The sequence below is a fragment of the Platalea leucorodia genome (assembly GCF_965183815.1).
Source record: "Platalea leucorodia genome assembly, chromosome: 5".
Classification (NCBI taxonomy): domain Eukaryota; kingdom Metazoa; phylum Chordata; class Aves; order Pelecaniformes; family Threskiornithidae; genus Platalea; species Platalea leucorodia.
This window is the reverse complement of record NC_138827.1, coordinates 91525504-91548833: the sequence shown is the minus strand read 5'-3', so window position 1 is coordinate 91548833 and position 23330 is coordinate 91525504. Positions and strand designations below refer to the sequence as shown.

The following is a 23330-nucleotide window of genomic DNA, read 5'->3' as shown; positions in this document are numbered from 1 at the left end:
CTTTTTGAATTTTCCTGTGAATGGCACTGTAGCTGGTTCTTCTGTCAGTCCCTTTCCCTTCTACTTCCCCTTGTTCTTGGCCGAATACATGTCACGCTGCTGACTTGGATACCTTGCAAAACAGGAGATCTAAGAGGATCTTAATGCTGACTCTTGCACTAAGTGCAGGTGCCTGTGTGTTTGCAAAGTGAGAACTATAGCCTGCGTACTTCTGATAGATTTTGAGTTTTTAATCACAGTGCTTTTTCCTCCCCTGGTACTATTTTTTTTTTTTTTAAGAGATCTGAGTATGTAAGCAGAAAAAACTTAGGACTGTTCAAAGTGTGTTCTTTGAAAGGGGAGATGTGTCTATTTGAACTTCAGTGCTCAGTATAACGTGACTTGTTGTTGTCTGGCCTGATCCTGGAACAAGGTGCTTGGGTGCTACCACATAGTAAATTAATGAGAGTGAAGATCACCAGAAGGGTTGTGGTGATTTGTCAACTAATTATCTAGGTCTTTTTTTTAATCCAGCAGAGTTTTTCAAAGTATTGGAAAAAAACTTGCACACAAAGGCTTATATCACGTTCATGACTGAAAGAAAATAAGACACATGTTCTGATAGCAACTGATGTGTTTGCACGGGCAAGGCTATATAACTAAGTGTTTTGCTAACTTTCTGCCCTGTCACTCTTGGGACATGCTAAGGTTGACTGTGCACAGTTAACTCCACTTGCAAAGAGCCAATGCTCTGTAAATTCACACCATATCATGCTATGTAGCCAAGCCCTAAAATGTTCCAAATACCACATACCGTGAACTTGGATGAATACATATTGCTTAAGTATTTATTGCATAAAACCTTAAAAGCAGTTCCTGGAAGTGTTTGCAGGCAAAGGTGCTTTAAAAAAAAAAAAAAAATCAGTAAGATACTGCTAGGATTGGTGAATTAAAAATCTAAGGAGTGCCATAGCAGTTAAACGCATGAATGCATCTCAGATTCTTTAAAGAAATTCTTCTTCTGCTCTGCTAAATCCATCTGTTCTTACGTTTAACTTAACTGCCAGAACACGTAATGATCGCAGAGCAGCGCTATCCAGTTACATTGATGCCTTTTGTTATGCCTCCCCAGAAAAGGGACTAGCATGTGTAGAAGTTCGCCTTCATCCCTGTGGTTCACAATCAGACAATATTTTGCTTCTGTGAGTACAAGGAGGAAAGTACGTGGGTTTTTGGAAGACCACAGCGTGCTGCTTGATGGCTGGTGTGCTTTGCCGCTGTACCTCTTGCGGGCGAACGTGCTGTTGCAGGTTCTGTGAGGTAGGGGTGCTCTGTGTCAGAAGGGCGGCGGAAGGGAGCTTGGGGGAGAAGGGGGACAACGCCACCAGGAAAGCTGTAGTTTGAACACAGAATGAAGGGGAAAATCCTGCTGCTTATTCTCCCCTGCCACAAGGTGAGATAGTGATCCTAAGCATGGTGGCAGGGCGGACAATAAATGAGAATCCTGTATGGTTTGAGCCAAACTGAGCGATGCAGGTTGTTTCCTTTAAGGTGCTGGATCTCTTCAGTTTTGGGCCCCTCACTCCAAGAAGGACAGGGAGGTGCTGGAGCGTGGCCAGAGAAGGGCAACGAAGCTGGTGAAGGGTCTGGAGCACAAGTCTTATGGGGAGCGGCTGAGGGAGCTGGGGTTGTTTAGCCTGGAGAAGAGGAGGCTGAGGGGAGACCTTATCGCTCTCTACAGCTGCCTGAAAGGAGGCTGTAGCGAGGTGGGGGTCGGTCTCTTCTGGCAAGTAACAAGGGATAGGATGAGAGGAAACGGCCTCAAGCTGCGCCAGGGGAGGTTTAGGTTGGATATTAGGAAAAACTTCTTCCCCCAAAGGGCAGTCAGGCACTGGCACAGGCTGCCCAGGGCAGTGGTTGAGTCTCCATCCCTGGAGGTATTTAAAAGACGTGTGGATGTGGTGCTTAGGGACATGGTTTAGTGGTGGAGTTGGCAGTGCTGGGTTAATGGTTGGACTTGATGATCTTAAGGGTCTTTTCCAACCTTGATGATTCTATCATTCTATGATTCTTCTTGTAGGAAGTGAAAAGATCTTGATACCCACAGATAGTACCTCATAGATCCTCTTCCAGGCTGTGCAGAGCACAGAGCTTAATTACGCCTCACACAGAGTGTGTGGGGTGTTTTCCCTGCTGTCCCTATCAACCAAGTGTGAAAGCGTTTGATATTTACTATAGCAAGTATCATGTTCAAATTCCTCTTTGCTTTTTTTTTGAAGTCACTTTGTTGTTTTGCTCGTTAATAAGGTGCCATGTATTGCTGTGGGAATTTCATCATGCATGCAGTGACTCTTCAGTAGTTGCATCAAGGAAAAAAAGTACAGTTAACTGTACGTAATCTGTACATAATCTATTACCTTTTAGTTTTATTATGGTCATAAAATCATTTGGGATCCTCTGTGTGCACAGCTAAACCCGTACCACGCAACACACTTCCCTTACCTGATAAATGACTGTTTTGTTTGACAGATGATGTCTCAGGCTGAGGGCCAGCAGAGAGACTTGATCAGGAGCATAGAATGCCTTCCTGTCTCCGGTCACCTTACATCCTTGGATCAAGACCTATTAATGCTGAAAGCAACTTCCATGGCAACCATGAACTGCTTAAATGACTGTTTCCATATTCTCCAGTTACAACATGCTTCGCAACAAAAGGGTTCCTTACCAGCAGGTGGGTATAGATGCTCAAAAAGAGCAGAACCCCGTAACAAATATGAATCCTTTCTTTCTTGCAAAAATACTTGTTGCAGTAAATCCAGTTTCACATGGGTAGTGTTGTGGTTTAACCCAAGTAGGCAACTGAGCACCACGCAGCCGCAGCACCCAAAACCAGGACAGTAGAGAAAACTGCTGTCTGCTTGGTTTCTTGTGAGTTTTTCTAGAGTCTGACTTGCTGGTGTTTGGTAGAACTGCCATGCATATTGAGGTTTTTTTAATTTTATTTTTATTGTTTTCTCTAGTCTTATCAAGAAGTCTCTGGCAGCAGCTGTATAAATGTAACATTTAATTGTCAGGAGCATCTCGCAGCAGAATAAAGTACATGAGGCACCACAACAAGAAGGCTGCCTTTGGGGTATACCTGGCTGCTCAGGAACAGTAACAGTGGAAGGGGACTTTTATGGGATTGCAGATTCTAGGATATGTGGAGTCCAGTACAGCTCTGTCAAATGTCATGCTTTTTTTACACCCTAATTACCTATTATAAGCACTTACATGTGTGTAGCTTTCATTTCTAGTTAAGCATTAAAATACAAAGCTTTACGTTTGCACAGGTGGTTATTAATACTGTTTATATATCAGTATTTTATTCTGAGTTAACATCTTAGACTAAAACGTGGGCTAAGTGTTGTGTTCCATTCTGAGGCCAGAACAGACTTGTAAGCAAATGCAAAGTTAAAGGTAAACAAACAAACATAACTTTCTTTTCATAAACAACCAACCCCCCCCAACAAACAAAAAAACCCCAAACCCCAATGCTACTGGGTGTGGAATAACGTACATTGACAGACAGCAGACAAACATGTCGCTATGTCTGCACAATTGGTTGCTGTGATGCAAGTAGGTGCTTACCAGAATCGTTCCACGTAATCTGTGTGCAGCGTATGGCACTGAATGTGTGCTTTCCCGTTTGTAAATTCTTTTGCATCTTATTTTAATTTTTTTTCATGTATTTACTTAGTGGCTTTTTGTGAGCAAAAAGCTTTTGAGGATTCTCAAATGCTTCTCTTATACAACAGATATGGTAGGTATGGTGAGTATGTAACCAAGTACACTCATAAGTTGTCTCTTACCTTATCTTCCCCATGTTCCTATCATATTTGTGGTACTTGCTTTGCCAGTGCATATTATTTTGGAGCTGCAGTGCAGCTTCTAAGATAAAAAAAGGTGTTGTATTAAAACTATATAAAAATAGTTTGTGATTTTTAAATCACCACAGGCATTAAAAGAGAATATGTGAATAGGATGAATTAACTGTTTTGCTGTATTTCAGTTAAAAATTTCTTTCTAAAATGAAAAACTGCATGGCACCTCTCCAAACCTTTGTCTGAACTCCAAAGTTACTCACACTGAAAGAACTCTTCCTACTCCCTGTGAATTTTTTTAACTGTTGATGCCTAACTGGGGGAGGTGCGCATCAGAAATCTTTTTGTTTTGGCACTTTTGCTGCTGAGATGAGGTTTTTTTTGACCCATTACTGTACCTGGGGAAATAAGTAGGGTCCAATGACCACCACTGTAATAACTTATGAAGAAGACTGGGGGTTTTTTGATGAGTGTTTTTGCCTTTTTTTTTTTTTTTTTTTTTTTTAAACTATATGGGGAATAAGCTCAATTCATCTGGCTGCTATTCAGTTGGTATCTGCCTGTTAACGGCCAAATCTAAAAATATTGCTTGGAGATGTCCAAATATTGAAGATTTCTGGTGATATCATCGAAAGAAGGATGGAGAGGGGAGGAGCAGCAGATTGGATGATGCGTTACTGGGGCCCAAGTTAAAAACAGACCATTAAAAGAATGCGTGCGCCTTTCTGCAGCCTTTCCCTCTGCCACCGGCATGGCCTTTCTAGAGACATCGTAATACATTTGTTCCTTTCGAGGATTGTGAAGAATTCTTTTAAGTCTATTTAGCTTAGATTTCTCCCCCACGCTCAGGAGGGATACTTACTCTTATGGTTCAACTGGTGGAGTCTTTTTGGTAGGCTTCAGAAGTTGATATAGAAAGGAAAAGGGTTGTGGCTTAATTCAAATGCTACAGGAGATGCTTCTATATTTATGTGTAGGAAAATAGAAAAAGATTCGGGGAAAAAAATCTTGAACGCAGGCTGTTCTATCTAATAAAATATATACAAGGACTATTTAATCTTCTTAGGATCACAAAGGCAGGTCAGCATACTTCAGCTAGGTACGAGTGAGATGCCACAAGAAGTGATGATGAAGAGGAGACTTGTCTAACAGAACATAAATTTAAACATGAAGTGGAAAAAAGTATTTTCAGGCCTGGTAAAGTGGCACTTGACTGCAAAGAATGTGTTGAGCAAGTGCTTGTCAGGTTTAAAAAACAAGGATTAGAAATTATGTAAGAGTGCCAGTTTGCTATAAATTGTTTAAAGAAAAAAAACCCAGAAGAGTGAAAATACTGCCCCAACTGCATCAAGGTATACTATAAATCACAGACTTAAAGATGAACAGGAAAGTTGTAGCTATTGACTTGAATTTAGGAAAAGCTAAAAGTGGTGAAATAATGTACGGAATTAAAAAAAAAAAAGTATTTCATTATCGTAAAGGTGAACTGCAACAACAATTTGCAACTCTGGAGGAAAAATGTTGAAAGTGAAGACTATAGACTGAGAGGTCTGTGTTGTAGCGGAGGGGAAGTGCTGGTAACTGTTTAAAAAAAATGGGTGAAGACTTTTAGGGGAGGAGGAGATCACAAGTAAAGAGAATAGTTTGTGCTACCTGAAATAGTTGAGAGCAGATTTGGATATGATCTTCCAGCTGAAGAGAAGTATTGATGTGGTAGCCTGTCCACTCACGACTGTTAAAGCACAACCGGTAGCTCAAATCACTTTAAAAAACCTCCTAGAATTTAACAGCAAAAATTAAACAGAATTTAATAATAAATAAGGTTGTTTTAGAAGTAGCTGATAGGAAGTATAAGAGGGAGACTACTTGTTAAATTCAAGCTAATATAGAGGCAGTGAGTGTGGATTAAAAGCAGCCTAGAACATGCAGTTAGAGATTATTGTGTTGAAAGTTACAGCTCAGAAAGCAGGTACTGTTCCTGAAGAGGTTTTAAAGATGAGTAAGACCTTTTCAAAAAGGTAAGCGTGACAGTGACATTCTGAGCGTCTTATTTTTTGACTTCTTTGAAACTTCTGTTTAAATAGCTTAAACTGCTGAGGGATTCTCATTTCTCGCTATGTGATGGATTAATGAGTAATAGACTTGATGAAAATAAAGTATCTTGCTGGGGAAAAAATTGTCTGGTCCCATTAGTAAGGCTGGACTTTTTTCCTGCCCCAGTATTTTCCCGGTGGAAATGCTGCTGTTTATCTGAATTAAGCTTACTCTGCCTGTTGCGGCTGAGGATGTGACCTAGTTCCAGGTGACAGATGTCTGGAAATAAAGGATTGTGTATCATATAGGAAGAGACAAGAGCCGCCTCGGTGTAGGAAACCACTGTGTGGTGGTAGAAATTCACTCCCTAATAATTTCTGTGTTTGCAACCCAGCCAAGATGGTTTGTCAGTTTGTGTATTCTTCAGTAAAAACTGATTGGCGTCACCTGTACATTTACTAGCCTTTGAAAAAGAATGGAACATTTGTATTATTAATGAGGAACCCGATCCGTTCTGATAAATTAGCTTGGAGTAACTAGAGATGCTGGAATCATTGAGTGGGTAATAGCTTTCCAAGCCCTGCAGCGTTTTTTTTCTTTGAGCAATTATTATTTATTCAGCAGTGTGTGTTTGCCGCCTTTGCAGTGGAGAAAAGACAAGTACCCTCTCCACAGAAAACACTGGCAACAAAACTTTTTCTGCTTTACCTGGGTTTGAGAAGCTGATAAGTGGTGGGCTTTTTTTTTTTTTTTTTTTGGTACAGGTTAAAGAAAATTGTAAGGGTTACTTAACATTCCTGCGATACTGGTTTCTTCCTGTAGTGTCTGATTACGCCTTTCATGACACCAACTAGTTTCTCCAGTCCAAGTTGCATGTATTACAGCTCGCCAATCGCAGTGTTTGTGCTAATGATCACTGAAGGTGGTGTCTCATTGCACCACCTTTGTTTAGTGGCTGCTGAAGAGATTGGCTGCAGGAGGAATTGGCTGCTTTCAGCTTATTCCTTAAAAAATAGCTCTTTTGTAAAAACTGCTATTCACTGACCTTCCAGAGGATGAGCAAGTTTCAGCGCAAACTTTCTTTTGCTTCAGGAACGACGATCAGTTGGTTGGAACCGAAGATCTCTCTGGCAAACCACTTCAAAAATGGAGCGGCTCAGAATTTCCCAGCAGAGATAAACAAGCCAGCATCTGTCAGAGAAGAGCAGTCCATTGCAGAGCCCTGCCAGCTAACAAGGGTAAGGTAATGTGAACATCCCATTTCTGTGGGGAATTATTTTGAGGAATATCTGTAAATGTTTCAATTGTATTAGGTGAAAATGATTTCATGACAATTCTTCTCACACTTTTTGGTTAGCTGTGTTGGAGAATGAGTGAGTGCACTTGCAGTAAATGAAACTTTCTACCTTGCTTTTTCAATAAATTTTTGATGCTTTCTGTAAGTAGCTGTCAAGTGGAGGGAACCAACTGGGACGGTAATGCAAAGTGTTGTTGCAGTATTCCCTTGAATTTTGATCTAAAACGTCTGGAAATTGAAGTGCAAAAAACCTAACTGGAATTCATGACACTTGCAAAATGGGCCCAAGAAGTGCTGCCTAAGTAGATGAGACATAAAATTGCCGGTCTCCAGCTATTAAATCTCCCCGTCTTTCTTTTCTAGCTCTTGCTGTGTCCGTTTTTCTTAATCTGAGCAACTCTCATCACTTGACTTCAGGATGGCTTAATGTATTTGAAATGCAGCTGCAATCTGTATCATTATAACTGTCAAAATTGATTCAAAGTGCGAAATACTAAAGTAAAAAACCAGCAGGGATTATGATAAAGAACATGTTTTCCTAACTAAGCTGGAAAATCATAATTACATTCTTTTTATACTAGTTGGTTTCACACATTTGTTTGGATGAGACTGTATCATTGTGAAAAGATAATGTGCTGTTGTATGTCTCTGCAACAGCACTGTGCTATCTTACAGCAAAATTGAAATGGAAAAGATTTTTTTCAGTTGCTACAGTTTATAGATTTTTTTTTTTAAATGGATCTGAGTAGTTGCTCAGTTTCTAAGTTAAAAAAAGAAAAAAAAATGAAAGAAACCAGAAGCTTTCAAATAAATTGCTTAATTATTAGAAGAAGGAAGGAATTAAGCGAGTTACAGTTCAAGTGCTAATGTATATCACTATCTGTATTTGGGATATGACTAGTCTTATCACGCCCCTTAGATTTTTTCAGCTCCCTTATTTATGACAGCAGAACAGCATAGCATCCTTGGAAAGGAGTCACCTGTGTGGTACTGCAGTTTTCATCAGGGTTTGAGCTCTGTGTGAGGGCTTGGCCCCCTGTGTTTGGCGGTTGAGTGTTCACAAACTTGTCTTGAGCTAGGGCAGCTGGTCCAGGACAAGGGGCTTTGCTTAGGCAGGCGCATATTGCTGCCCTCCTGTGGCATTCAGTGCCTCTGCCCTCTGCATCTGCCTCCCTCCAGCTGTTTGCCCCTGGAGGATGCTGCTCCGAGCCCTAGGAATACCACCGTCCCTTCCGCCTGAAGCGTTTGACTTTCTGCTTGCGGGGTGGTGGTTGTTAAAATGGTGATTGCGGGGTGGTGTTTGTTAAAACGGTGTTAATATAATTCCTGCTAGTCTGCCTGGGTGCTTTAGTTATACTAAGGGGCAACCAGCGTGTGTAGTGTGTGTGTGTGTGGCTTTTTTTTTTTTTTTTTTTGTTGTCGTTTTTATAAAACTACTCCAAGTTCCTTTTTCCTTTACTGTTATGTATGGGCACTAGCAGGAACATTGACAGTGCTTGTGAAGACTAGCCTGTAGATATGTTAATTGCTTGTCATCCAGCATGACGGTAAGCAAGTGACTACCATTTGCTACAGCCTTTGGAGTAATGATGGCAACGCTGGGAAGCCTGAAGTAGTGTGGAGGTGGAGGGGTGTTACTGAGGTGGTTGGAATTTCTGCTAGCATTTGCTTCACTGTTTTTGTATATGCGTTAGATGGTTGCCATTCTGTTAGCTCACAAAACTTACAGGAAAATAGGTCATATTTGCTTTTAAGCTTTTTTTTTTTTTCTCCCCTGACCTGTGTGAGAGATGGTGAGAAATCTTAGCCTGAATCCTCTAGATGAAATCTGCACTGAGTTATCTTAACATCCCTTTAAATTCTTCAATTGTTGTTTATCTTGGGGGTAGATTCCGTTGTGTAGCTCTCTGCAGGGGTTTGTTCAGTCTTTTTTTCATATGTGGACAGTTAAATACAACATAAAGTCCTTTTTGGATATTGCCTGGCCATCTTTGAGCTGATGTTTATGGCTCTTAACCCAGGAACCTGAAGAAATAAATCCAGATGAGGAGCTGGAGGATATCTGTGACGACAAAGAAGATGATCTAGGAGCGGTAGAAGAACAGCGCAGTGTTATCTTGCATCTCTTGTCTCAGCTGAAACTTGGCATGGACTTAACAAGAGTAAGTAATTGAAGTGTGAAGACTGGCTGCAGTAAAAGTGAAGTGCCATTTTAAACTCAACTCCCGTATTGAACAATATTGAGTTTAATATGAAATTGCAGCCTGTAGCAACTTCAGGTCCCAAGACCTGCTGTCGCAGGTTTTAAGTGAAACATACCGAGGGAGTGGGTTTTCTTTAATGCAACTGGCCATATCTTTTCTATTACATTTTCTTTGTGTTTTCTACTGTGGTTTTGTTGGCTTTTCTGTGTTTGCACCTTACTCTTTCCATGCTGTTTTCTACAGCCTTGTCATATTTTTGTCTTTCTGCTGTCCTTCCATAATCTCTTTTCTCACTTGATAATGCTTTTACACACAACTTGCATAACCCTACAGCTGTATTCATGCTGCTTCTGAAAAAAAGTTTTTTGTTCTGGTTCCCCATTATCCCCTTAGATGTCTATTTACGCCTCTCTGTCCTATTCTCATTTCTGTGTTTGCTCACAGTTATAGTAAGCAGGAACAAAGTTATACTGGAGAGAAGTGGGTTTGACACTTCAGTGCAGATCTCAAAAGCAAGCAGCTTTGAAAAATTAATGCTCAGTTGCTACTAGACAACTTGGGCAGCAGCTCTGGGGAAACTGGGCTGCTACCAGCTTATGTTCCGTTCACTCCTGCGAAGACTTCTTACCATAAGTGCTAGACACTTTTAAAGAAAAAATCAATTTTACAGTGCCATGGAATGAGGAAAACACTGTTTTTCATGGAGTTATAGATTATAATTTTTTTTTTTTCAAGCTGTCTTTTTTGAGCACTAGCTACTTGGCCACTAGAAACACTTGTATTGTGGAGCTTACATGTCACAATTCAAGCGAAAAAAAAGGTGGTATGAACAGGCCCTGCTGCCTGTGGGCCAAACTTAAACCCCTGCTGCTTAATCAGGAATTCATTAAGTAATTATTTTACTTATATTGAAGATTGGATTTGGTCTATCTGTTTCTCTTAGTTGGAACAAATTGCCAGCTCTGTCTCCCAGTAGTGATTTTTGGCTGTGTGTGTAGAACTGTCTGTAGTTCAGAGCAGCTAAAACATTGAAATGTGACAAGCCTGACTTCAGAACAAGTAATGAAGTTGTTAGAATCACATTTAACTTAAATATCAGGGTACTGAAGTGAAAAGCAACGTTAATATTCCAGGTTAGTGTTGCAACAACATGGCAAGTGTATTCAGCTTAACTTGTATATCTGTTAAGAGTCTTATGTCTGTGCTCTACCTCTTTGAATGCAGCTGATTTAAATGGACTGTCTTGATCTCTTGGTTGACACACGCTGTGTTGCTCTTTACAACAGAATTAGTTACATGAGGTTAGCTGCCCCTACAGGGAAGGAAAAGGCTGATGATAGCTGCAGCCTCTTACTCTACAGTATTGCTCTTGGCCCAGCAAAGGACAGGACTGCTGTTTTTTATAGTGGTGAACGTAACTGGGAAAGTATAAGGTCCTTTGCTCAGAGGTACAGGATCAACCTGTACTATGTTATTTCTCATGGATGCTTGTCCTAATCACTGTGGTGAGAGAGACGCTGCAGGCTGTCAAGCACTGGCATAGCTTGCCTGCTTTTCTCTCTGTTAGACAAAACCTTTCCTAACCTCTGCTCTGAACCTTCCTTGCTATAGTTTGAACTCCTTCCTGCTTGTTTTCTCCTCCACAGACATGTGGAACACGTTATCTCTTTGCAGCTCTTTTATAGTTTTTGAGGGATGCTCAGTCCCTTTCAACCTCTTTAGTCCTAATAAGAGTAACTGGGCTTTTTTCTATCCGTGCAAATTGCTTTTCTGGGACCTCTGATCTCTGTATTTTGCTCACATCTTAGAAGAGGGACAAGAAAGTTCAGTCTGAAGGTGTGGTGTCCAAAACAGGACAGAATCTTCCACCTGAAAACTTCCCTTATAAAAATGCCTGTCTCTTTGTTTTACTTACTAGAGCTTTCTGGGTTTTCTTTTATTTCAGGTGGTTCTTCCCACTTTTATTTTAGAGAAGCGATCGTTGTTGGAGATGTATGCGGACTTCATGTCCCACCCAGATCTCTTCATTGCAATCACAAATGGCACCACCCCTGAGGAGAGGATGATTCGCTTTGTTGAGTATTATCTCACTTCATTTCATGAAGGTCGCAAAGGAGCTATTGCAAAGAAACCATACAATCCAATCATTGGGGAAACGTTTCACTGCTCCTGGAGGATGCCGAAGAGCAACGTAGCCACCGATGCTGGCAGTAACTTCTCTGCTCACTCCCCCTCAGAGCAAGTAACTTTGTCTAAAGATCTGGAAGGTCAAACAGAGCTGGACTACTATACAGTAAAATTTGTAGCCGAGCAAGTGTCCCACCATCCTCCTGTCTCAGGGTTTTACGCTGAATGTGTAGAGAGAAAGATGTGTGTCAATGCCCATGTCTGGACAAAAAGTAAATTCTTAGGAATGTCAATAGGAGTGACAATGGTTGGTGAGGGTAAGTGTAACTTCTGTCCTTTATTCATTTTAGAAAGTTGTTAAAATATTAGTTTGAGAGGAAATTTGATGTTGTACGCCTCTGGCAGAAATACAGATGAATACTGCTCAGTAGTTTTCTTTCAAAGACTTTTCAAAAAAATTAGCTTGCATAGTTGTCAGCTGCTATTTTGGGTTTTCAGATTTTTTTTACATACTTTTGTTTTTCCTCTAATCTCTGTGATCTGTAAACCTTAATGTGTAATGTTCAGTGATTTCTTACTTTACCGTTTTGTACTGTATTACAAAATACAGAAGATATTACAAGTCCTCGTTATAAACAGCGAGTTTTCATAGGTTTATGCTTTGCCAAAAATCAGGATTATATTTGGAAATAAAATTTTGACTTTTAAACCAGAGGGCAGTTACTGTAATTGGAAACATTCATAAATATCAGTTTACAAGCATTGGACAAACTACTTTGCACCAGACATTTGTTAAATAGAAGTGTTCAATTTGCATATATTGCACTTATGTATCTTACTATGCAGGTTTTAATTTTAACTACAGAAATTGGATCCTTTAGGGACAGAGAAGGGTAACTGCCCTTAAACTGTAATTTCCCGTTAGCACTAGTATTTACCGCAAGAGATGCGACAGCACCTCCCATGCTGTGTCCCCTGTGTGTATTGCCCAGTAACTGGGGATTCCAGGCACTTGCATGTCAGCTGCCTACGTGACAGGGGAATGAGCATGGCAGGGGATGTGGAAGGCACATCTCAATGCTTTGGCTGAACCAGGTAATTTCTGAAGTTAATATCTCCTCAAGGGCATTTCTCAACTCATGTCATAAGTAGGAAAAACATGAGAAATTCTGAAAAGTTAAGTCAGATGCAGAGCGGTAACAGGCCAGAGAGGCACGGGTCAATGTAGGCAGCAATCAGTTGTCATGCTATGTTCGTGTAACGGCAAGAGGTGGATCTTGTGTTTGGTTGGTTGGGGTTTTTTTAATAGGAATAAAACAAACTCACACATCTTAAAAGCCAAAGCAAATTCTTGGGTTTTATGAGATTCTTGACATTTATTGCAAAAGCTGCTGTCAGGAGAGAGTTGGGTTTATCTTGGCAGAGAGGTGCAGTAGGGAGGATTGTCTCTGCTACCTGCCTTCAGATAGGGTAGGATGCATTATAGGGAGGGAAAACAGGACAGGAGTATTAGTCTTCCTCAGGATCTCCAGTTCAGGGTATTCATTCGTTATTTCCCTTGCATAAGTCTTGTGTTGCCATGCTCCAGAACCATCAATAAGAGAGCGACCAGCCCTTTTACATACTACTGAAAAGTATGTTGCACAGCACGGTGTCGTACTTTATGGAGCAATATTATTAGGATTAATGTCTTTTCCCAAAAGAAACATAAATGCATGTTACTCAGGTTAGTAATTTCAGGAAAATGTTTGTATCTAGAATCTGTAATAAATTTCGATTTCATGGTTGTTTTTTTGGGGGGTGTTTTTTTTTGTGTGTGTGAGGGGCTATGAGGAAAAGTAGTCAGATGTAGTATTGACTATCTGTTTCAATAACTTGTTTAGTCTTTTCTAAAGTGGTGTTGATTTAGGGATTCTTGTATTTCTTCACACAGGTCTCTTAAGTCTCTTGGAACATGGGGAAGAATACACGTTCTCTCTGCCCTGTGCATACGCTCGGTCAATTTTAACTGTTCCCTGGGTAGAACTGGGAGGAAAAGTCAACATTAACTGTGCGAAGACTGGGTATTCTGCCAGTATTAACTTTCACACCAAGCCCTTCTACGGTGGCAAATTGCATCGGTGAGAATGCTTTTTTCTATTTTTCCATGTAATCCACACTCTAGAACTGCAGTAGCTGGGTAACTCCCCTGTTTTGTGTGCTGAACAATACTCATTTGATAGTGTGAGAAAACATAGTTTTTCCTGTTCATAAAGACTTGAAGGTATTACTGTGCTCTTAAATAGTATCCTAGCTAGACAACTGCATCTCATGTGATCCTCAAGGAAAAATCAGGTTGACTTTAAAGACAGTGAGGAAATTCCGTGTTTGTCTGATTCTGTGTTCAAACCACCGGGAAAACGGAGCTCCTGGCTTTTATTCCTGGCTGCCACAGATTCTCTTACTATTGAGAGAAGTTGGTTAGTTTTTCTTGGTTTTTTGGTTGGCTCCTTGCTTGAAATGAGGTTGATCTCGCTGTCTTAAAGGGTTGAGTGTTGTTTGCAACATGCATTGTAGTTGTGCTGTAGGGAACATTAGTAAATAGTCTTCTGTTACTCATTGGTCTTAGGATTTCTGTATAAGAAACATAAGACTATCAGGTTTAAGCACCTAGAAAATCTCTAGGTAAAAATATTTTTCTCTTTTTTTTTTTTAAGACAAAAATGGTAATTGTTGTAGTGGTAATTCTTCATGTGTATGCATGGTTAAAAATCAACAGAAAAAAGAAGATCCAGGGAAAGTTTGCTTGGGGTTACTTCCAAGCAGATTCTAGGAAGCGTCTGCACGCTTGGCGCAAAAGCTTTTAGAACTCATTAACATTGATGTTTTTAGAGATTGTGTAGTAAGACTGCTGCAGATTAGCCTTGTGCTAATATAGAGGCAATTAATTAAGGAAGGAGAAAATTAAGTAGTAGTCGCGCAAAGAATTATCTGATTCCAAAGCATTTTGCTCTCAGCCATTTACAGGACCGTGCTTGTTTAAACCTTTCTTAGATTAAATGTGTGAGAGAGAATAATGAAATATGTAACAGCCTAGAACATCAGAACTTTTTAAACATGGGTTGCTCTTGCAGGTTGCAAAAAATCAGCAGTCTTCTCTAAATCACTCTTCCTGAAACAGTAGGGTAAGGCCATATTTATTTTTTAAAGGAAAACAAAAAAAACCCCCATCAAAACCTCCATCTTGAAGCGCTTTGCCCATAAATTCCTATACGTGCTTTGAATTTAACTTGCAACCATAGCTCCTCTGTCCCAGTGGCATCTCGAGAACTGAAGCTTACATGTAGCTCCGTTTCACTTGACAGAATTTTAAAGCGCTGCATCGTTCGGGATTTTTGCTTCCATTGCTTACAGTCTGTCTTCCACCTTGCAATAGCTCCTGTTGTGCCATAAAAAATAAGCGATAGGATGCAATTTTACTTCAGTGACTTAATTTTGGAAACGGTTTTGTTATTTCTCTCTCTGAAATTAGTCACAGATGTAGAGGCTTTTTAAAGACGTTATCTGCTCAAGGTACTGTAACTATTGAAAATTTGACATGGTGATGATTGGACGTTGCCAAAAGAGTCTCTTGATGAGGAAGAAGCAGTGTTGTCATGGTTACGCAGAGCGCAAGTGAGTTTCTATGGCAACGTTATAGATTTTTTTTTTGTAAAGTGACCCTTGTTGTTAGACCTCAGCTGCGTATTGGCTCCTTGGTCCTGTACCTCTTTAGCCTGATGAAATGGAGGATGATGATAACGAACAGCTAGACATATATCAATCATGCCGAGCTTATGAATAAATGCTAGCAGATTTTTATCACTAATATTAGTTCAGGCAGATATTACAATCTGCAATGCTGGGAATGGTTGTGTGTCACAGAGCAATGCAACCTGAAGAAATACAGGTTGCAATGAGAATTTAATGTAGCAGCTTGGTGCTGCACCTTAGTAGTGAGCGATATAACTTTACTTGAAGCTGAGCAGAGACAGTAATTTTGTGATTGATATTAAAATACTGGATTGTCAGTATTGTATTGTAACCACACAGTGCTTGGAAAAATTAAGCTCTTAAGCTTGCGAAGATGTAACTGCAAAGTCTGAACAGGCTGGTCTCTGGCGTCCTGTGGATTCAGTCTGTTCAGAGATCCCTTGGGAGGAGGACAGGGACTCCACCACGTGTCATAGCTTTGGTGAGATGTGGAAGGCACAGGATGAAAAAGCAGCATAAAATAAGGCTGCTTGCTTGTTGCCGACTCTTTCAGTTGTTTTCAGAAACCATTAGAGCTTGCTAACTTCCACAGAAAAAAAGCTTAATAGTTTAATGTAAATGTGTTCTTATTGTTCATACTGCTCCAACTTTGGCCTGTTTTCTTGAACGAATCTTGAATTTTTTGTAATAGAAAACTGTGCCTGAGCAGCACATACTTATCAGTCTGGTTTTTTTGGAAGGTCTTTCTTATAAAGTTAAATTAGGTTTGAGCTGCTGGACTGTGATGTGGCTCCTCCTGCCTGTGCAAGATGTGGCAGAAGCCCTGGCTGCTGCCTCCTGCTCAGAGCCGGCTGCAAGCTTTCCCCGCTGGCCCTGGGGATTCCCGCAGGTGTGATCTGACTGGCATCCAGTATCTCTGTGCTGGAAGGTCTGGCCTGTGATACTAATTTCCTTGCCCGAGAAATTAATTTTTCTGTTTTGATGCAGGGCTTGGGGGGGACAGGTAGATGCAGCTGGAAGTGCCCGGTGCATGTGGAAGAGGGGACGTGGCATCTACGTGTCCTGCGCTCCCTTCTCCCTCTGAGCGTGGCACCACGCAGCCAGCGTGGGCCAGGTGGGAGCATGGAAGAGCTGCTTTCTGCTCCTCTGTATGCAGTTGTTCAAAGGAAGTAACAGCAAACCAGCGGCGTGCTATTATTAGCCGCACACAACGTAAGCGTGAAAGGAGATGTAACGCGTGCTTTGTGTGAGTGCTGGTGAGGCGCGGGAAGGGGAACCGGAGAGTGGTGTGTTGTACAGAGCGATTGTACAGGTAATTGCAGTTTAATTAGAGCTGGAGGTAGTGTCCTTTGTGAATTCTGCAGCACCTTACAAGTGAGAATGTTTCTTCTTTCTGGGAGAAAACTTCTGTTTGAGGGTGGTAACTTGTTTGCCTAGCTGTGCTCAGTAAGCTTCCGCTCCTTGATTCAAGATGAAGTGAGTGTCAGGAGGTCTTTGGACAGGTCTTGCTGTTGAGAAGAAAAATATGCATCAGTGTGTGCAATTATGGTGATACTTGAGCATCTGTGCAACACTTTGAATGAAATAGTGCATATTAGAAAGACATTTTTAATATCTTGTTATTGGCAGAGGTTTCTGTGGAAGAGACAGGAAAGAGGAGCAGTTCTCCTGATTCCTGGTTTCCTACCTTGCTTTCTGCCTTTGTGTGTCTGCTGCTTATGTGAGCAACATAAAAATGAGACCACCTACATATGGAGAACATTGAGATGTAAAGATGCGACATAAAGGGCCAGCAGGTAGTGAGATACATTCTTGGTAGAAAGTTTAATTTTTATTTTTGCAGTCTGAACTACGCATCTGATGTGGTGTTTCAAGTGGAAATGATCAACTGCTTATTACATGTGAACCATCCTGTGTTAGTTTCTTTTTCATTTTCAATTCCATTAAAAGGTTTGAAACAAGTTTTAAGCTGCAGCCAAAACTGGAGTTTCCCGGGTAACGTGAAGAGAACTAGAGCAACGAGTGAAAGTCACTTTGCTCTTTGAGCTTCAATATGCAAATACAATTCAAGTAACTAACACTTTTCAAGACACTGTGACAAGTTCGCAAACTCCTTCCGAGGGAAGTTGAGTGATTCTGCAAGGAATAGTCCTCAGGTGTCTTCACCCATGGCCTTTTAAAAATAAAAATTGCTTTCCTAGAGTCACGGGCGAAGTGAAGCAGAACACAACGAACACAGTGGTGTGCAGAGTGCAAGGAGAGTGGAACAGCATGCTTGAGTTCACCTACAGCAACGGGGAGACGAAATATGTGGACTTGACAAAGCTGTCTGTGACAAGAAAACGAGTCCGGCCCCTTGAGAAACAAGGACCGTTTGAATCTAGGTAGAGTATGTGTTTACTGTTGTCTGACCCTTTTTGTCCTAAGCAGTCTGGTGAATGCCTTAGGAAAATCTGCAAATGTAGATAGTATTTGCAGATAGTGCTTAGCAGCAGTGATCTAAATTTAAAAAAAAAAAAAAAAAAAAAAAAAAACAAAAAACAAAAAACAAAAAACAAGTGCATAATAAAAAGTGAAAAAAACAAGTGCAGGCACATGGTTGTTTGTCTTGTCTCTTTTATTCATGGACAGTTTTCTTCTGAGTTCATAAAGTGCTTGCTAGGCAGAGCCTCCTTATTTGTTTTGTTTCTATCCATCAGCTACCCAGCGGGGCAGCCCCTGACAAGGGAGGTCCTAGCAAGAAACTGCTTGTTGAATAACACTTCCATAGCAAGTTTAAAGGGTGTACGAACAGACGTTAGATTGGCACAGGCAAAACCTCAGAGCCGTTCCTATCTGCTCCTAAGTGCTAGCGTAGCTATAAGACTCTGCCATGAGCTCTTCCACCTGTGCTGCACCACTGTGCTCCGATCGGCGTTGGTTTGTCATGCAAAAGTGGTGGGAGTACTGTTCGGAAAGAGCTGCCTGCAGTGATCCCGTAGTTCCAGGTGGCAGGCTGAGAAAACTTTTGAGAACTGAAGTTGACAATTTGTTTTGTAGGAGGCTGTGGCAGCATGTAACGGAGTCTCTGCGGGATGGAGACATCGATAAGGCTACGGAGCACAAGCGAGCCCTTGAAGAAAGACAGAGGAATGAAGAGAGGCTTCGTGCTGAAACAGAAACACCTTGGTGTACTAAATACTTCCTTAAAGAAGTAGGTTCCCAGGCAGTTAGCTGTTGATGAAGGCAGTGCAATGAAAGCAGGTGCACATACGGGTCTGTGTCCTGTCAGAATAGAGTATTTGGCCTTAGATCTTACAGTTTAGCTCCACAGGATCCATAGGAGTAAGGTGACATAAGCACTCCCAAACATGTAAAGGTATGACTTTACCCTTTGCTTCCCAGACGCTTTGGTTTTGCGATTCCCTTGCAACAAAATGCTTGGTTTGTGGTTTGGTTTCTTTTACCACGCACTTCCTCGTGGCACATGGAAAACAGCTTTACATGTACATGTGTAAGTAGGCTGTAACAGTAAATACCCAAAGAAAAAAATCAGTAGTACTAATCTTGCTTATGTTGTGTGCATGTGAACCCAAGATATTACTGGTAGCAAGAAGGAACATGAGTTCATTCTCAGCTTGGATCTTTTTGTGTTCTTGTATGTTATGTTTTGGATGGAGCTTATTTATTCAATGGCTTAACCTGTATTTCAGTAATGGTAGTAATAATAATATAGTAAGACTTTTAACAAGGTGAACTGCAGACTGCCCAGGACGCCTGGGGGCTGCTGGTATGATAACTTTGAAATAGGCTTTCATTGTGATCCAGATGATGAGACCCTGCTTGTGTAGAGAGCTTTGCTAAGCCCCATGCAAGAGGGGAGGACTCAACTAAAATTTATGCTGTAGTAGTTTAGATTTTCCTTGTAGTGAAAGCTTTATCTGTTAAACTGCAGTAATGTAACTCCCCCTTCTTCTTCTTCCCATATCTGTGGTCTAGGAAGGGTTTAAAACACAGGCTGAAAAGGTTTTTTTCTTGGGTTCTTTTTCCGGTTTTGTGTGTTAAAGTTCAGGACTATCTGTTAGATACAACGAAGTTTTTTGTTCTCTACAGCTATTTTAGTATGATTAGCTCAGATTTAGATATTTGTATTGTTAGTATCTAGATTTAGAAGAGGTGAAATTCTCTTGCTAATCTGAGAGACAGATCTACTCAGAAAATGTTTAAACGTAATCCTGAGCTACTTCGTTGCCAGGTAAGCAGTTGGGCTGTGTTAGAGCTGATAATCCTGGATAGCTGCCTCTCTGCTGGCTTCTTATTTGGCTTTTTAAAGTAATCTGGATCATGGAGTTGAGAAGAGTGGCTTTCCATCTGGGTTAATTACAAGTGCAGTCGAGTCCCAGGGAGTGCTTTGGCTCAGCAAGAGTCCGTGCATGTTCTGAAGTAGTCTCAGAAGCCTGCAGCGCTGGTCTCTGTGTCTTAATCTGTGGGAGTTAAAGGTACAAGCTATGTCCCTCTGGCTTTCACAGATATCAGTCTAATAGTTGTCTGAATTCTCACGGGGCAGTGTCTTTATTATAACCATGTTTTCTCTCTAAATTGCAGGGAGATGGCTGGGTTTATCATAACCCCCTCTGGAAAACAGTCTCTGCTGCACAAACTCAGCAAACGGACACTAACTAGAAAAGCTGCTTTAAGATGAGTTTTCCAATTTTCCTCTCCTTTTCCTCTGTCTCTCAAAACACAGTAATCACACTGAGTGTCCCCTTTTTATGTAGTTGTGAAAGTTTAAATGAGCATAAAGGAATAAATATACTAGGGCACTTTAAAGCTATTAAAAAAAAAAAGCTTAAAAAAACCCATCAAAGTTGTAGAGACAAACTTGCCAGGTACATTCAACCAACTTGTTTTTGTATGATCCAAGAGATTTTATCTGAATTGTGTAAGACTCTTCTAAGTAGATCTGATTGCAAAAGCTGCCTAAGAGAAGAAGGAACTGTTGGATTTTGGAGTGACATGGGAACTTTTTTCAGAATCTGCATCAAGCTCTTTAATAACTGAAACCTGCAGTACCCATGTAGATGACAGCAACAAAAAACTGCTGCTTTTATGCCCAGTGATTAACCTTTTTGGGGAAAACTGGAGGGGTGTTTGGAAGATGTGCCTGAAATCAGTGTTAAGAAACAATTGGATCGTGACGACTTTTTTCTTCAGAGAGAACGCGTGCATGCATCGGAGGAATATGGGATATATGTAGAGACTACCTTTCTTTTTTATGGATTTATAAAAGCAATTAGAATTGTAACCATGGAGAAATTTTTCCTCTGAAACGTTTTAATATACTTGAAATAATTGACTTGAATTGGAAAAGTAATTTGAACACTTTTCAACTTCTAATTTTATTAAATCTCTTTGAGTGACTTTGATTTTTCTCATGTTATAATGTAATGAGGTTTGGCCTTTTTTTCTCCTCCACCTTCCCTTCCCGAGGACTAAGGCTTTCAAAATGAACAGAAAACGTACAATTTTGTATTTAAATTTCTCTGCCCATCTAATCATCTCAGAGGTGAAGTATCAGTGTTACAAACTGTCCTTTGGATTGTTTTGGTTTTTTCTCCTGTGGTGTTATTCAGAACAAAGCCGTGAAATGTGACCTGTGAATACATGGACTGTAGGTCCTGGTTTTTCATCTTACCATAAAAAAAAAAAAAAGCTGATTATGCTGAGGACTGGGTATTGATTTGAAACACAATCAGATATCAGGAAACTGTATTCAGGTACAAACATCCTTTGTTTGTTTGTTTGTTTTTTTTTTAATAACTATTTTATTGAAGTCTAAGAATTGCTGGCAATTAAGAATAGTACTTATTATGGCTTTCGTTATTGTTGTAACTACAAGCTACCTTAATTTTTCCAACAGTGGTGCCTTAATCTGTTTTTTCTTCTGATGTAGTCTTCCAATCAGTGTACATAACATTATCTGCCACTTCCCAGCCATGGCAATGGCTGCACCTGATCCAGCATCATGAGAACTCACAACTGTGTGATCTGGTAAGATGTTTTCCATGGAGAAGGTACAAGTGTAAGAATGCATCAGAAGGTTTAAATAACCATGTTAACTTTCAACACAAACTGTAAATTGTGCAAAAAAAAAAAAAAAAAAAAGAGTTGGGTTTATGCACAACTATTTTGATCCTCTTGTACATTTTTTTGCTGTGAAATGCACTGAGATCTCAATGCGAGTCATAGTCCGTTTGTGAGAAGTGGGGGTGGGGATAATAAAACTACAAAATGATTCATTTGTTCTGTCTGCTTTCCTAGAGATGAGGTGACCAGGAAGAGTAGGTTGTTATTATCTTTTATGCTGGAGATCTGTCTGTCTGGGCTTTCCTTGGCCCTTGAAGTGGGATGTTTTGGCACTGTGCACTTGAGTAGTAACTATATTCCCCAGCAGAAGAATGTTTTAGGGCCTGCTGTCTATATCCTATACAGCCATCCTGTTGTGTTAGTTTTGGATATCCATTGGGCATTTTCATGTTTAACCAGGAATAAAAATAAAAATGAAAACAGTGGGATTAGTTCCTCCTTGTTTCTGGGTTTGCGGCACGTTTGGGGTGTGCTCCGTGGCCAATTGCAGGATTTGGGGGTAGGAATCATGGTGGCAACACGTGAACTTCCCTAGTTCATCGGTACCTGCACCAAACTGGGGGTGGTAGAGGGACAGAAAATAAATTGACAACACTGTAGATGTTTCATAGCTGTGTTATCTGTGCCACATGGCAGATTTGCTTTAAACAAACAGCAAGGGCTGTGGTGCAAGGTCTGGCTTTTAATATTGCAGTGATCAGAGTAGAAAACAAATCTTTATCAGTTGAGCATGCTCCAGGGATCAAACTTGTGCTTCATAAAATATAGACTTATGACTCAGTCACTGAGCTCTGCTTAAAATTTTGATTTGGGAATTTGTCAAGGTGATGGCTGTAAAACAGGCTGAAAAGCTCCCATGTTGACCATAAACCCATTTGTGTTCCTTATATAATATTATTAGTCAAGTTATTTCTTTTCCACCCTCATCTGGTATGCTTGTGGTTTCACACTAAGAAAGCCGTTACTAATTTTGCTGTGTAAAAATAGACCCCATGCTGAAGAAGTAGTTTTTTAAAATACATGAAACGATTTCTTTTAACATGGGGGTGCTGCTAGGAAAAAAAAAAAAAAGGTAAAGCCTTCCTTTGCTCCGATGACCAGAAGAACTGGAATCGCTTCCTGATGTGGATTTAGTTACGATGCAAATTTCTAGTTACTTCAAGAAACAAAGGACATAGCTGAAAACAGTTTAAAAAAAAATCTAGCCACTGAATATCCAGCTTAAATTGTAAGACATTTATGTGATTCTTCTGCGAGCTGCAAGCACCCTACTAATGGATATATTTTTAACTCTGACCAGATTTGATTCTCTTGCGTAACTGCTGTTGATTTCATCTTGTACCTTCTGGAGCGAAGGGAAGGGCTCACTGCTGCTTCCTATGTAGGTACTTGCTAGAACCACAGTGCGTTCAACGGGGGGCATGGCAAAATGTAGGATTTTGGCTTATGTTCCCTTCTGTCTTTTTGGCTTGATTGGGCTTCACTGAAGTTAAGAGCGATGTTCTTATTGATCTCAGTGGTTTTAGGCTCCCTGAGTTATAAACAGATGTTGGAGCTTAAATAAGTGGCTCTCTTCTGAGGTGCTGCGTACCCTGCTGCTCATGGAAAACAGAGTGTGACAAGTCACCCCTGTTTAACGCAGGCGTTCAGGCGTATAATCCTGAAAGCTTGGTTCTGGACTTGGTTTTCATGGAAAAAAATGCAGTATGTAAATCGGAGCGTTCAAGATTTTAGGCATGGAGAGGGCAACAGATTGAGAAGTTTTTCAGCATATTTACAACAGAAACTGTCAAGCCTAGGATTAAGTCTCTGTCTCCCCAGGAGAATTTGGATTTCAGCCATCAGAATCAGAGATGCAGCCTTCAACGTCTGGTTTGCACAGGCTGATCCCCCTCGGTCCCAGTCATCTGTGGAAGAACAGGTCAGAGTGTCTTTTAAAGCCTCTTGAACTGAACTTGGAAGAAGTAG

General features: G+C 40.6%; 1 protein-coding gene across 1 annotated transcript in view; it reads left to right on the top strand.

Annotated features, from left to right (window-relative positions):
* OSBPL11 (oxysterol binding protein like 11) overlaps window positions 1-21730 on the top strand; it is a 44073-nt gene extending 22343 nt beyond the window's left edge. The window contains exons 6-13 of the mRNA XM_082313152.1: window positions 2509-2710; window positions 6969-7114; window positions 9195-9335; window positions 11323-11821; window positions 13438-13624; window positions 17438-17620; window positions 18276-18429; window positions 19821-21730. Coding sequence (XP_082169278.1) covers window positions 2509-2710; window positions 6969-7114; window positions 9195-9335; window positions 11323-11821; window positions 13438-13624; window positions 17438-17620; window positions 18276-18429; window positions 19821-19898 — 1590 coding nt within the window. The 3' untranslated portion in view covers window positions 19899-21730. The remainder of the gene's footprint in view (window positions 1-2508; window positions 2711-6968; window positions 7115-9194; window positions 9336-11322; window positions 11822-13437; window positions 13625-17437; window positions 17621-18275; window positions 18430-19820) is intronic.
* The last annotated feature ends 1600 nt before the right edge of the window (window positions 21731-23330 follow it).